Below are 15,683 nucleotides of genomic sequence, written 5' to 3' on the forward strand. Positions count from 1 at the left end.
TAATATACCCATTCAATAATATTTAAGGCAATAAAATTGTATAACATTCTCAAAAACAAATGATGAGGATGAAACAATACGAATTAGTTGTAATTACAAATTCTACAAATATAAAATTAAACATAATATAAAACAATCACAAAACAATGTGTGACATAGAGAATATTGATAACAATAAAAATGACGATTGCAATTTAAGGGATATACAAAATGACGACTGCAATTTAGGGGATATAAAGAATGACAATTGTAATGGAACTACCAAAGATGAAGTGAGTATACATGAAAATGGACATTCTTATGCAAATGTGTTATATTTCAAAAAATTAAAATTAAATAAAAGAATATTTGGAAAATTAAAAGATAAGAATATAGTCATATACTTAAAATATAAAGATAGCAAATGTACAAGTAAAAATATAAAGGTAACAGATCCTGAAATAAACAACTTATATTTATGTTTTTTAATTACTGAACCGTTCATAAAAGATGAAAAAAATATAATAAAAATATATATAAAATATTTTAAAGATGATAAATATAAAATATTATCCTTTGGCTTTTTGGAATTAAATTTAATAGACTTCAGTGAACAATTTTATAAAAAAAAAAGTTATATGTTATGTTATGATAAAAATAATAATAAATATATTTTTGGATATTTTATATTAATTTTGGCAAATCAAATTAAATGGAATATACATAACAATAATGTCTCTTATGAAATTACGAAAAATTCTTATTTTATAAATAATCAAATAAATTATGATGAACAACTTCTTTATATATGTAAAAAAATTGAAAAAATTTTATTAAAATCTGTTTCTACAAATAAATCAAACACTATACAAAATAATCAAAATAAAGACTTACTAAAACATTTTAGTGTTACACACAGTTGTCCAGCAACCTTTAGAATACCAGCAAAAGAAAAGAAAACCATAAATGATACCATAACCAACCAGGATGAAAATCAGAAAGGTGATAAAGAAATAGATGATCAAAGCACAGGGATAGACAATGCTGATGAACAATGTGAAAATAGTGCAATAAAAATAAATGATGATAACCCTTCTGATAGCCATATAAAACAAGTTGAACAAGACATAAATCTTTACAAAGATAATGATGACACGTCTTCTACAAATCAAAATATTAAAAAACATAAATCTCTGCAAAACTTTAATAATCAAAATCCCCGTCTAAAAATACCACCAAATTATTTAAACTCAAAAAAAACAAATTCTGATGATAACTCAATTTGTAATTATCATAGTGATGGTGCAATTAAAAAGACATTTTCAGAAACCTCCTTAAGTAGATTAATTTTAGATGAAGACCAAAGTATAGAAAAGTTTAGCTTGTTAAAAAAAAAAATAACAATCAAACCAAAACCCAAATTGAAATTAAAACCTTTGGGCAGTAAAATAAATAATTTTATAATTAAAAGTAAAAATAATATATCAACAAATAAAACCAAATCTTTCTTGGAAAAGTACCATAAAATGTACCATGCTCGAAATAATAAAATACCTATAAAACATACAACTTCCCCTACAAATATCACACAAAAAGAAGAAACAAAAGAGGATTATCCTATTTCTTGCATGAACAATATATTCGATGGGGATGAAGACAAGGATTTAAGCGATCATAGTATCAATGTACCTACTTGCGTAGAAAAAAAAATGAGTATTGCTACTACACAATCATTAGATGAACTAAAACATAATGATGATATTTTGACAGAGGTTCACAAGCCATTAGGTGAATCAGATATGTTACATAACAAGAATGAATCGAATGAAATTTGTAACTATAATGATCCTAATGCTGATCATATTGATAATGGTGAAAAGGAGGAAAAAGAGGAAAATGTAGACGAAACTGACCCAATTTATACGGATGAAAATTTATTTGACATATTTATATTAAAAAAATTGGAGAACATATTAAATAATGATTTAGACAATTTTATAGAAAATGCTGAATTTATTTTACATCATATGAAAAAAAAAATGCTAAAAAAAAATGAATTTTTTGCAGAACAAATAAAAAATCAATATAACACAAATACGGTTCTAATAAAAAAAGAAACTTACGACCAACCCAATTTAACAAAAGATGAAAATGGTGAATGTTATATGGTAGATAAACAAGATGAGCATACCGAAAAGAATACCACAAATTATAATGTAAAAGGCGATATCCTCAAAATTTTAGAGAATTGCATTAATACTACATTATTATATATACAATTCGTTTTAAATGATAAAAATGTTGATAGAACTCAAAAAGATATATTTATAACATACAGAGAAATAATAAATAATATAAAAAACGCAATAGATGATTGCAAAAAACAAAAAGAAACACTTTTATTAAATTCTACAAATAATGCCAACTTTGATAATATATCTAAAGACCGAAAAAATACATTATTAACTACTACCAAATCAGAAAATGAAAGTGTTATGAAAAAAAGAGATTCCTACTCATATTTTAATGATGATTCATATTTAACCATGAGTAGTTGTTCTGATTCCTCACAAACAGAAGAAATAATGGTATTTAAACCAGTTAATTATATCAATAAAAATATATCTACTTCGATTCAATATTATCAAAAAAAATGGAAACACAAATTATCTAAGGTGGGAATGTATGTATAGTGCTACACCCTATATAGCCAAAAACCGAAAGAAAAAAAAAATTGGAGTATAATATATATTTTGGATGTATATAATTTTCTTTTATCAAGATTCACTTTTTCATCATGCACACACATCCATAATTTGCCACAAATATGATGCTATATCCTTAATAATTTGTGACAAGAAATATGTTTTATTAGTCTTCCGAATAGTATATATATACATACATGCGTAGGCATATACGATATGCCCCATATAAGTGTTTTTGTTTCATAACTCAGTAACAATATTCAGTGTTTGTATTACTATATCTTTATTATGATCATTATTTGAAATTATTTTATATAATAAATATGTAATAAAAACAATTAAATTTTCTACATTATATATGACTCATTAGACTTATTATAATTTTTTTTATTTTAATATATTTTTCTGTGATTTTTTGTTTTGTTTTCACTTAATTATTATACAACGTGTGATTTTAACAACACGGTGTTTTGTGTGTTTGGATATTTTTTTCCCGATTTTATATTAAAATCATGAACAAAATTATATCATATTTTTTTCATATATTTATTAACTCAATTAAAATTTTGTCATTAAAAGACGTTTTTTTTATTTTTTAAAATATTTCATTTTTACAAAAAATATACAAAAATATTCTATATATGCATATATTCCTCTCACGCTAAAAAAAAAATTTTAACTTTAAAATTGAAAATGATAATATTTCTTTTAAAAAATAAAAAATAATGTCATACTATAATTAAATTATGATAATTTTAATAAAATATTATAGAGCATATATGTTTTTTCCAATTCTTTGTTATTTTTCCGTAACAATGTTTCCATTTTTCAGTTTCCTTATTTCGCATGTATAAATTGTATGATCCTTATTTTTTTTTACATGCAAGTAGAAAAATAAACAATATTAAGAATGTAATAATTCATACCAGAGGTATAAAAATATCGAAGAAATTATATTCCGAATTTTTTATCTTTAATTTTGAAAATGTTGAAAATTTAAAGAAGATAAAAGAGACACCCTCCACTATTACAATAAACCACCTACCCCAAAATGTTGATGAAAATAAAATAGACGAAAAAAAAAACCAACTATATGAAAATATTTTGGATAAATCGAGGCTTAAAAAAACAAGAAAAGTATTATCATTAGTAAAAAAGAAATTAATAAATTATGAGCAAATATATTTGAATAAATATTTTTTTATATTTTATAAAAATATAGATTGTCTCTTAGATTTTGAAATAATTAATATCATTTATTTGGCTGTAAAATATAAAAAATATAATTTCTTAAGAAATATTGATAATAATAATAATCTAAATTATGGGGTGACAACAAATAACTATTCTAACTATCTTACACATTCGGGGGATACATTGAGCAGTGCTATTGTTGAAGACATATCAGATCATGTAATAACTCAAGGAGGTGAAATAAATCAAGGAGATCTAATTTATACCGATATACGAGATCCAAATTTTCATGAAGGCAACACATTTGAAAAAGAACCAAATGATAGTACTCATAACATGCTTAACAATAAAATAAATACAGAGTTAGATAAACATCCTAAATCAATACAACAAAATAGTGTCAAAAGAAAAAGCATAGATTATGTACAAATGTTTCTTTATGAATTTATAAAATTATTAAGAGAGAAAAAAAAAAAAATTAATGTAACGATATTCGATTTATATAAATTAACATATTCTATAGACTATTATAAAATGTGCATGGGACAAAAAAAAATTCTTAGCAAAAATAATAAAGGAAGTGTAAATATTGACATTAGCTTTATAATTACATATTTATGTGTATTTTTAAAAAATGAAATTTATAATATTCATGAAAATAATAATAATAATCAAATAAAAAATGAGAAAGACTTAAACAACCTTCTAAACATATTAATAATGGGACAAAACAGTTTGAATGCATATTTTTTTAATTTATTTTACGATTATTTATTTATGATTTTAAAAAAAAATACTTATCCATTGTCAATTAAAAATATATGCTTATTATTGCAAATAAATAATTTTGAAAGAACTCAATATGATCCTTTCTTTTTCTCTATACTTTTCAATAACCCAAAAAATCGAAAAAATGAAAATAAATATGATCAGAAAAATTATGTAGATATAGTTACTAAAACACCACTTACATTGAAGGATATAAACTATTTATTTTTTTATCAACTAAAAAATAATATAATATATAACAATAGTTCTTTTAATATATATCTTATTAATACACTACTAAAATCCGAAATAAATTCTTTTGAATTCATACAAAATGTTGAGTTGTTTTCTTTGATGTTACTACATTATAATTATTCAAATTTATATCTTAACGAAATATATGAAAAATATATCGAGCTCATATATAAAATGCAATTGTATAGTCGAGAAATATCTAGACATGTAATAAATCAAGAGGAAACAAATAGTTGCCATTATAAATTTGAAAATAAAAATGAAAAAACAAATATTTATTTAAATATAAAATTTATTAGTACCTTTTCTTTGGCATTATATATTATTAGAAACAATTTACGTATTAACGAAGAATTTTATTTGTATATATTTTATTTGTTTAATAATTATTCTCATTTATTAACACCTTATGAATATGTAATATTTTTAAATTTTATATATTATTCTAATTTAAAAAATGAACAATATTTTAGCAAAAATAATTTGTATAAAAATACAAGCAAATTCTTTATAAACAGTGGAACCAATGATATGGAATATCTACCTATCGATGACAACATTTTTTTTTCATGTGTTTACAAAAAAATACAACGAATTTATTTATATAATAACGATATAGATTTGAAACGGGGTAACAATATACCTCTAAAAATTATGAACAATACAGAAAATAACAACACAATGAAAGAAAGTAATTACTCAAATGGCTTGTCCAAGACCCTAAAAACAGAAAATGAAACTTATAATAACATAGGGAATCCCAAATTAATAGAAGATAATGACATCGCCATGATAAATGTAAAAAATAAAAGCTACTTTATGCACATATTAGACATATTATTATTGCTTAAAAATAATAGTTACGATAACAAGTTTAGCGAGTATTTATTTAATTTGTTTGATAAGAATGTGTGGAAATACAATATTAATATTTTTGATATTGACAAGATTTTATTTTCTTACACACAATTAAATATGCCAAGAAATTCTATAAATTTATATTTGTTGAACTTTATAGAAATGATAAAAAAAAACATTACTTGCAATGATAATATTGAAAAGGAGACTTATATTTTTTCTTTCATGTGTAACATATTGTTATCTTCATCAGAATTAAACATACGAGATATAATTGATCTTGGTATATTCGAAAAATATGTACTTATAAATATAGACAAAATAAATATCAATTCAATTTTGATTTTAATACAACATTTTATTTTAAAAGAAGAAAAAAAAGAAAATGTATCTATAATTACATTTTTACTATTAAATTATATAAAGAAAAAATATGGGATTAACGAAAATAATTCCAATACTAATGAGGATGGAGATATAGACAATAAATTAGTATCATCATTAGATGAGTTAAAAAAAAAAAATGATAAAAATTATGATTTTATAAAAAATTACTTGGAAAAACAACGGCATATATATGTACCAAATAAAACATATAAGGGAAGTTCAAGTTATATAGATAAGAACAAATTACAAAACATTTCTATTAAAAATGAAAACTATAATTTATTATTTAAAAAAAAAAATGAAGATGATAATTACGAGTTTTTACTTATCAGATTTATTTTTATTTATATCTTTACACATTCAAATTTATTTCACGACAACTTCAACTATTATTACATGCATGGAGAAGTGCATGAAAAAAATTATTATAAAAATATGTTGAACAATTTTAATAAAGTTATATTACACTTGAAAACGAATTTTTTGGATGTTTTAAATATGAAAGAATATGAAAATTTTCAAACTGATGAATTAACTAGTTGCCATTATGATTATCATCAGATTAATGAAATAAAAAAACAAAATGTATACCCAAATGATAGTCAAAAATGTGAAAATATTACTAGAGAAATAAATGTGGACTTACCTACAAACAATATCAGTGAATACAATCAAAATGAAACCCTTTCAAACATATCATATTCCATTGAAAAAAATATAGAGAATAAATATAACATATTAAGTAAACCAAACTTTTCTTTGTTAATAAATTATTTGTTATTTATTTTTAAACATAATATAAATTTCATTGTACAAGACAAAAATTTTATAGAGAATATGAAAATGCAACATTTTTTTGTAAAAAAATTTAAAAACTTATATTATAATTATAAATATTCATATATTTATAGAAATATAATATTATCTATAATATATAATATGAAAAAAGCAAATTCTTTAAGAACAAATTATATTTTAAATTTCAAAAAACTTTCTCAAAACGATAACAACAGTTACAATACTAGTGAAGAAAATAAATTAGACATTAATGAATATGTCAAAATTATTAAATTTTTCCATCATGTATGTATACAAGAAGGGGAAAAAGAGAATTATAAAAATAATGCATTTTACAATTATTTAAAAAAAAATAATATCAAAACTTATGATAATGATATTAATCACCAAAGTTATGAGATTTTATATAATACTCCTATTATTAATCAATTTAGCAATTATCAAATAACAAACATATATATAAATACTATATTTTTTAATTATATAATACCTATGCTTATTCAAACAAGTGAAGAAAAATACTTAGCTGTTCAAATTATTTTTAATCCTAACGAAAATATAAATTCATATATGCCCTCATTTAACCTTATGAACAGCTTTTTAAACAATTACAATTATGATACTATATTAATTAAAAAATAAAAATCGAAGAAAAAAATATATTCTATAATATATTTGTACCGAATTATAAATAATATATTTTCGTGTCATTTTGTATATCTATATTATATACCCATTTTTTTAACAGTATCAACATCATTGTATTATTTGCTTTGCATTTGCTATACATAAGTGGTATTTTATTTTATTAATTATTTTTTTGCTATATCTTTGTAACTATTTTATACCTTTGTAATTAAAAATTTTCTCTTAAATATCTTTCCTCATTAAAAGTAGACGGAAAATTACTACGTGACAATGAATAAACATAAAAAATGTATGAATAAGTAATGTGTAATGGGTGGAAAAAATATACACACAGAAAAATAATTATGCTAAAGTAAAATGAAAGTTTGAATTTTATCAAAAAAGGTAAAAAAAGAACAAAATAATGATAAAAAATGATAAAAAGACTTTAATACCTTTTATTCATAATATTAACAAAAATATGCTTAAAAAAAAGTGCAATAATTTTTCATAATTTCCAGGAGATAAGAAAGGGCTACACAAATATAAAATAATTTTGCATTACACATAAAAATTTTATATTTATTAAAAATATTTTATAAAATAAAAAAGAAGAAATGATTGTTATATCCCATTTTTTTTTTAATTCCACTTATTATTTTTTGTCGATATTTTTATACATACACAAAATAGAAAAAGTGGGATATAAGACCATTTCATATATAAAAATAAATGTATGCTTAATAAAGGAAAAAAATATATAGGTAATTTTGAAAATAAATTAAAAAATCTAGAATAATTCATAAATATTCATGGGGTGATAAAATATATATCTTAAATGAATAAAAAAAATGCTTTAAAATATTTATTCACACTTTTTCGTTAAATATAACATTTATAATTATATTTATTTATATGATATTAAAAACTGAAGGTTATATATATATTTATTTATTCATGTGTGTTTGTCATAAAATTGATATGGCATATTATATCATGGGAGAAAAAATAAAAAAAAGTGGCATATTTTCAGTATGAAAATTTGGACATTCCTTTGAATGTGCAATATATTAAATAAAGGCTATACATTCAATGTATTAATGGTATTGCATTAAAATTGTATATTAATTATATACACCATTTATTTAGTAAAATTTTTATATTTTTTCGTATTTTTTCATATTTTTCATATTTTTTTTTGTATATTGTCTCATTTTAATGACAAAGTTATAGCTCACATTTTTTATCACCCCATATTCCAAACATCCCGATAGGAAACAATGCTGAACAGTATTCAAGTTCACTCCCCCAAAAAAATTGTTAAGCTGGACAATGAAGATGGAAGAAAAAATAAAGAAAATGAAAAAGAAGAATATTTAATAACAGACTTGGCAGGAAATAATAAAAATATGCCTAGTCTTATTATAAGAATACCAAGTAATATAAATAAATTTTTAAGTAAAGAAGAAGTAAAAATAAAATATGATAAAAATATATCATTACCTACTGATAACTTAAATAATGGATTAAGTTCATTTAAAATTGATTCATCCCCATTTACATTTCATGAAGATTCCTATTCAACCTTCGACCCAAAGATCGATCTTACATATCCGTCAGACACAAACATTAGTTTTGGTTCTTCAACTATTGGTAGTAATTTAATTAGAAATATGGAACTAAAAAATGATATATATATTGATAATACTTTGAATATTATAAATAATGAAGATAATTATGACAATGATGAATTTCTATTAAAAGATTTTAAAAAAAATTATGTGGAAAAATATGAAGCAAATGCATGCAATGATAGCATAGAATTTTTAAGAGAACATACAAAAAAGGAATTAGAACATTTTTTGAAAAATAAAAAACATAATATTTGTGATGAAATGAAAATAAACGATATTATTAATATTGACTATGATAAAATTAATGAAAAAAATATCATTCCATATTTTCTCACTAATATGTTTGATCAGGAACAAAAAAAAAAAAGAGAAAAAATGAAGTTACAACTTGAACATCAGAGAAAAATTATGATGGAAAAGAAAAGAAATGAAAGAGTTAATAAAAAAAATATGAACAAAGAAACTAGGTTAAAAAAAAAAATGACCAAAAATCGAAATTTAAAAGAAGAAGAAACTGAAAATTTGAAAGAAAAGACAAAAACAAAAGGAACAGACTCAGAAATAAGCGAAGAAGAAGAAGAAGAAGACAGTGAAGATTATGATAACTATATAGATGAATCTGATAAAGAACTTGATATAAATATTTACAATGATCCAACAAAATATGGTATTGAAGGAAGTAGTGATTATTCTGAAGGAATGAAAAGTGAAGGAGATAATTCACAAGATGATGAGAATCCAACAAATGATCAATCAAATAATACAAATTTAAAAAATAAAAAAAGTAAAAAACAACAAAAAAATGAAAACTCTAATAATTATGATGAGGAAGATGATGAAACAAATGAAACTTCCAATACAGGTGCAAAAAAAGGAAGATCGAAAAAAAACGAAAACATTGAAGACATTGTAGATAGCTCTATTCAAAAATTAATATCCTATGATTATTATTCAAGTTTAAATATAAAAGAAACAATAAAACCAAGTGATAAAATAAAATCTTTATCTGCATTTATTCCAACAGATGAAAATTTAGATAATTATGATCAAATAAAAAAATTAAAATATTTAATAAATAATTTACCTCATACTCATATTAAAGAAAAAAGATCACTATACCATTATAATATTAAACAGTTCATTAAATGGAAAGTCTATTTATTAAATAATATAAATATATGTTTATATGGTATAGGCTCAAAATATCATTTGCTAAATCTTTTTTCTGATATTTGTTTAAATGATGGAAATAAATGTATTATATTAGGATTTGAAGAAGAAATAAATTTAGAAGAAATTATTATACGTATATTAGAATATCATTATAAACACAAAACAACAAAAAAATTAAAATCATTTGAATTGTTATATGAATTAACAGAGAAAGTTAATGAATCAAATATTCCACTTTATTTTGTTATACACAATTTAGATAATGCTAAATTATACCCATATTATGATTGCTTTTCTTTTTTAAGCCAATATAATAATATCTATTTTATATGTACTATTGATGATGTCTCATTTGAGCTAAATATTAATTTTAAAAATGTAAGTTCCATTAATTTCCATTATATGAAATGTCACACATGGATAGATTATAGACATGAAATTTTAAGACAGTGGAATAAGTTTTTACCTGAATGGGTTTTTAATAAAAAATGTGAACAAGTAGATGTAAAAAAAAATATTGAAACTATCCTTAGTGCATTAAGTATTAACCATAAAAGATTGTTTAAAATCATTGCATCTATGCAATTAGAAAATTTAGAAAAAGGAATATTTGGAGTCGAAAAAGAATTATTATTGCAAGATAAACGAGTCTTTACTGTAGGTGCATCTAGCATCAGAATTAATTCACTTCTTGTTGAATTTGTTTCACATAATGTTATAACTGAAACCAGACTTAAAGAAGGAAACACATTCTTAAAAATTAATGTAGATAATGATGAACTGAAACGAATTGTAGATACATTACAATAGTCTTACACCATTTTATCTGATGAGTTTGAAAGTCAAATTCTTTCCCCATACCAGAAAGTCTCATTTTCCTGACTTTCCTACATTGCTCATTCAATTTGATGTGTACTTACTTTTTGACCCATTTGCTATTTTTTTTTTATTTATTTTATTTTTTATTTTTTCTGTCTCGCAACGGGGCTAATACATTGGCCTCCATTTATTTAATTCCTTTCATATCACAATCTCTAGAAACCTCATTAGTGTCATAATTATATTTTATAACAAAATTTTTTTAAAGCGAAATCCCCTTTTTCATAATACGAAAAATTTATTTTTCCAACAATAAAATCGTAAACAAAAGAAAAAATTAATCACATAACTATTGTGTGTATGTGATTTACAAAATTATAATACTTAAAAGAGCAATTTAAAAAAAAATGGATCCGAAAAGTTTTCGTGTTTTGTAATAAACGATAAAAATATTAATAAATGATGGAAAAAAAAATCGTTATTATGAAACAAAGTATATTATGAGTATGTGCGATTAGAAAAGCAAATTATACTCATCATAAATTGGTAAAAATATAAAGAAAAAAAAAACAGCATCATATTAATGCGAGTATATGCATATAAGGCCACCATGAAGTTGCCATACTACTCAGTTACTTGTTCTTCTGGTATTTAGTTTCCTACATATTTTGACTTTATTTGAGATTAAAAATAATTTTCATCATCATCACCAGTGGCATATACATCATTTGGGAAGGCAATAGCTGTGTTTTCTTCATTTATTGTAAAAACAGTCAATTCTACATATCTATCTATGGTGCTAAAAACATGTGCCTTTGTAAATCCCTTTGTTAATGACTCCCTTTCTATTTCTTCAATTGGTATCCAACCATTCCATCTCTTTTTCTTTTCCATAATCTTTTCTTTAATTGTTTTTATAATATTCATAATTTCGGTTGAAGAATCTTTCTTTCTTCGTTTTTCTGTTTGTAATGATACACTTGCTTTTGATTGCTCTGTTAAACGAATAGCTTCTTCGAAATCAGGAGTTTCAATAATATCACTATCTCTTACCCTTGCCAATGCTTGGGATATTCGTAAAATAGCAAGTAAAGCTCTAGGAGTTGTATAATTAATACGGGTATCATTATATCTTTCTTGTTGTGATTCTAATTGTCTTGATGAAACATACCATTGTGTAATTTTTGGTATTAGTTCAGGGGAAATAGTTGGTTGTTTTCTTTTTGCTAATTGTATGAATGCTCTTAAGACTGTTTTGTCAATTTCTTCATATCCATCATCGTCATTATCATCTTTATTGTTTAAACCTGATTTTTTTTTTTTTCGTTTTTTTTTCTTATCATCAGTTGAATCTACACACTTCAATATATTTAATACATGCTCTGCTAATCTTTTATCCTTATCTCGATCTGATATATCAAGAAGCAAAAATTGTAAATCGAATCTTGTTAGCAAAGCAGCAGGTAAATTCATATTAAGCATTACCGATTTTTTACAATCATATCTTCCATTAATTGGATTAGCAGCTGCTAAAACAGATGATCGTGCAGGCATATTACTACAATGACCAGCTTTTGCTATTGAAACTGTTTGTTGTTCCATAACTTCATAAATAGCTGACCTATCGAATTCGTCCATTTTATCAAACTCGTCAATACAACATATTCCTTTATCTGCTAATACTAATGCACCACCTTCTAGGGTCGTTTCACCGGTATTCGGATCTTTTAATACAGCAGCAGTTAAACCAACCGAACTACTACCTTTTCCGGTAGTATAAATAGATCTTGAAGCTATTAAACAAACTTTTTTCATAAGTTGACTTTTTGCTACTCCGGGATCTCCCATTAATAATATATGTATGTCACCTCTTATTAAACCACCATCTTTTTTTTTTTTTGTACATCCACCTATTAATTGTAATAATAATGCCTTTTTAACATCTTCATGACCATATATCTCAGGTCCAATATTATATGCTAATCTTTCATAAAGATTAGGACTGCTCTTTAATTTTTGAACTTCTTCCATAATTTTATCATAATTATCTATATGTTCATTAAAATTTTCTTTATTATTTTGAACATAATAAATATGGAAAACCTTTTCTGCAATTAGTCCACCTTTTAATGCTTGGAACCCACTTTTTGTTACAGGCATTAGAACCCCTGTTAGTGTGACATGCATACCTGGTTGAACAGATGTAGTAGATGCACCGTGTATTATACAATTCATGCTTCTAGGTATATCACCTTCAGGAAGTTGGCTAGCTAATTCTTGAACTTTTATTTCTTGATATTTTACAAATTTACTTAATTTTGCTTGAAATTTTAATGATCCTCTAATTCCATGTACATTAGTACAACCTGGACAATCAAAAAGTGGCATAAAAAATGGTCCATCAACAGCTTTATAAGCAAAAACATGACATCTATCACATTCATATGTGGCAACTTGAATTCTTGGTTTTAATTGAGTAGCTCGTATAACTTCACATTCAAATGTACTTAATGAACCAATACAGTCAGCATTTACTATTCTCATTTTTCTAATTAAATCTCTAGAACTTGGAATTAATATTATTTCAAAATTAACTCTTAAATATGCAGGTAATTTATATTCTCTCATTCGTTCTTCCCTAATTTCTTCAATAGGTTTAATCATATCTCTAAATAAATTATTAAATGCTTCTTTTTCACTTTCATCTGTTGAATATCCACTAACATCTTCATTATTTATTCTTCTTAAATTTCTACGTTTTGTTTTTTCATTTTCATCTTCTTCACCATATTCTTTAATAAATCGTTTATAGGATTCATCGGATAAACATTTATCGGCAGCTGTATATAATAGTTCAACATATCTATGGGTATTTGTCATAATACCATTATAAACTGAATAATCAGCATCTTTATTTTCTTTGCAAAAATGTTCTCTTAAGTCGTCTAAATATATAGGTAATACTTCAGTATCATGGTTGTATATTTTTTGTAAATAACCTTTATATTTTAGTTTACCCCAATTTATGTGATTAACTGCTGGGTCTTCAAAATTATCAAAAAATTTTACTAGTTCATCAACATGTGAACTATAATTTTTAACTGCATCCAGATATTTTGAGTGGTTATCATCTACAAATGTCCTAATATCCAACCCCTTTTCCCCCATATCTTTGATTCTTTTTTATAAAATAAAATGAAATAATAAAATTGAGACTATCCAAATAAGAGGAAAAGAGAAAGGAGTTTGATAAATAAATAAAATTAATTAACTATTGTTATATCCACTTTCTAATATTCAGCTTATACATATATATTTGCAAAATAAAAAAAAATTACACACATAAATATTACATCCATACACAATCTAACATTTAATGTGAAAATAAAACTACAATATTTAATACACAAAACACAAGGTGTGTGAAAAAAATCAATAAGTAGTTAATTCATTTTTTTTCACAAATTTACGCCTTAAAATATTATAGTATAATTACATGGGTGAAAAAAAAAAATTAATGGCTTACGTAAGAAACTGAAAAAGTTGAAATTAAACTAAACAAAAGAAATACATAAAGTACGAACTAAATTAGCAAAATAAAGAGCGGAATAAAATGAAAGAATAAAAAAAATGAATGCTCTGATAAATTTGTTTTTAATAACCTTTCAATTCCAATAAAAATATTTAAAAGGAATTAATTTTTCATAGTGGCATATTTTATAATACGTTTCAATAAAAAATATACAATTAAAAATATATGTATTTGCGTATATTTTTTGAGAAATCGCTGAAAAACACAGAGAAAATATGAAATAAGATATTAGGTAAAAATGTTAATACTTCAAAATGAAGATTTACAATAGACACATTTCAATTCGGGCCATAAAAATAAAATAATATTAATAAAAATAATACTTTATTACATAAAATATCTTTTAAAACACGGGATTATTATCTTATATAAATTACACTTTTAGGGGTGAAAAAATATAAATAAATATAAGCCTTTAAGTAGACATATGCATTAAAAGGTATTCAATATTATATTATATGTAATATTATTACACATGTCATATATATTTTTTTATACAAAATATTTTTTTAAAACTAGGGAAAAATTTTTTAATGTGAATTTAATGTGTACTTATGATGCCTATAAATTATAAGCACGATGTGTATAGATAGTTTACAAGAATAAAGAAACATTAAAAAATGAAAATCTTTGATAATACAAGTATTTTTTCTCTTTTTTTATACTTACGAATTACAAAAGGTTAAGGGTGTGCTTAGCACTAAATGTTAATATAAATTTTTAAAAATATATCTCCGTAATGTATTTATACACTTTTATTTTAAAAAAATATTATATTTTTCAATTCTTTTTCTTTGAAAATTTGGATGAATAATCATATTAACTGGAATGTAATTATAATTTTCTATATACATAAAAAAATCAATTATGGATAATTTTGTGTATTTAAAAATG

General features: G+C 23.0%; 4 protein-coding genes across 4 annotated transcripts; 3 read left to right on the forward strand and 1 right to left on the reverse strand.

The window, feature by feature from the left end:
• Positions 1 to 146: 146 nt before the first annotated feature.
• Positions 147 to 2,672, forward strand: PVVCY_1000410 (conserved Plasmodium protein, unknown function; the record flags this gene model as incomplete). The annotated part of the gene is made up of 1 exon (XM_008625499.1): positions 147 to 2,672. One exon carries the CDS (start codon positions 147 to 149, stop codon positions 2,670 to 2,672), a length of 2,526 nt encoding a protein of 841 aa, XP_008623721.1.
• An 858-nt stretch (positions 2,673 to 3,530) lies between these two features.
• PVVCY_1000420 (conserved Plasmodium protein, unknown function) lies at positions 3,531 to 7,586 on the forward strand (the record flags this gene model as incomplete). Its single annotated transcript, XM_008625500.1, has 1 exon — positions 3,531 to 7,586. One exon carries the CDS (start codon positions 3,531 to 3,533, stop codon positions 7,584 to 7,586), a length of 4,056 nt encoding a protein of 1,351 aa, XP_008623722.1.
• A 1,265-nt stretch (positions 7,587 to 8,851) lies between these two features.
• Positions 8,852 to 11,188, forward strand: PVVCY_1000430 (origin recognition complex subunit 2, putative; the record flags this gene model as incomplete). Its single annotated transcript, XM_008625501.1, has 1 exon — positions 8,852 to 11,188. One exon carries the CDS (start codon positions 8,852 to 8,854, stop codon positions 11,186 to 11,188), a length of 2,337 nt encoding a protein of 778 aa, XP_008623723.1.
• A 693-nt stretch (positions 11,189 to 11,881) lies between these two features.
• Positions 11,882 to 14,365, reverse strand: PVVCY_1000440 (DNA replication licensing factor MCM7, putative; the record flags this gene model as incomplete). Its single annotated transcript, XM_008625502.1, has 1 exon — positions 11,882 to 14,365. The coding sequence occupies one exon, from the start codon at positions 14,363 to 14,365 to the stop codon at positions 11,882 to 11,884; it is 2,484 nt and encodes an 827-aa protein (XP_008623724.1).
• Positions 14,366 to 15,683: the final 1,318 nt, after the last annotated feature.

This window comes from Plasmodium vinckei, assembly GCF_900681995.1.
Source record: "Plasmodium vinckei vinckei genome assembly, chromosome: PVVCY_10".
Taxonomy (NCBI): domain Eukaryota; phylum Apicomplexa; class Aconoidasida; order Haemosporida; family Plasmodiidae; genus Plasmodium; species Plasmodium vinckei.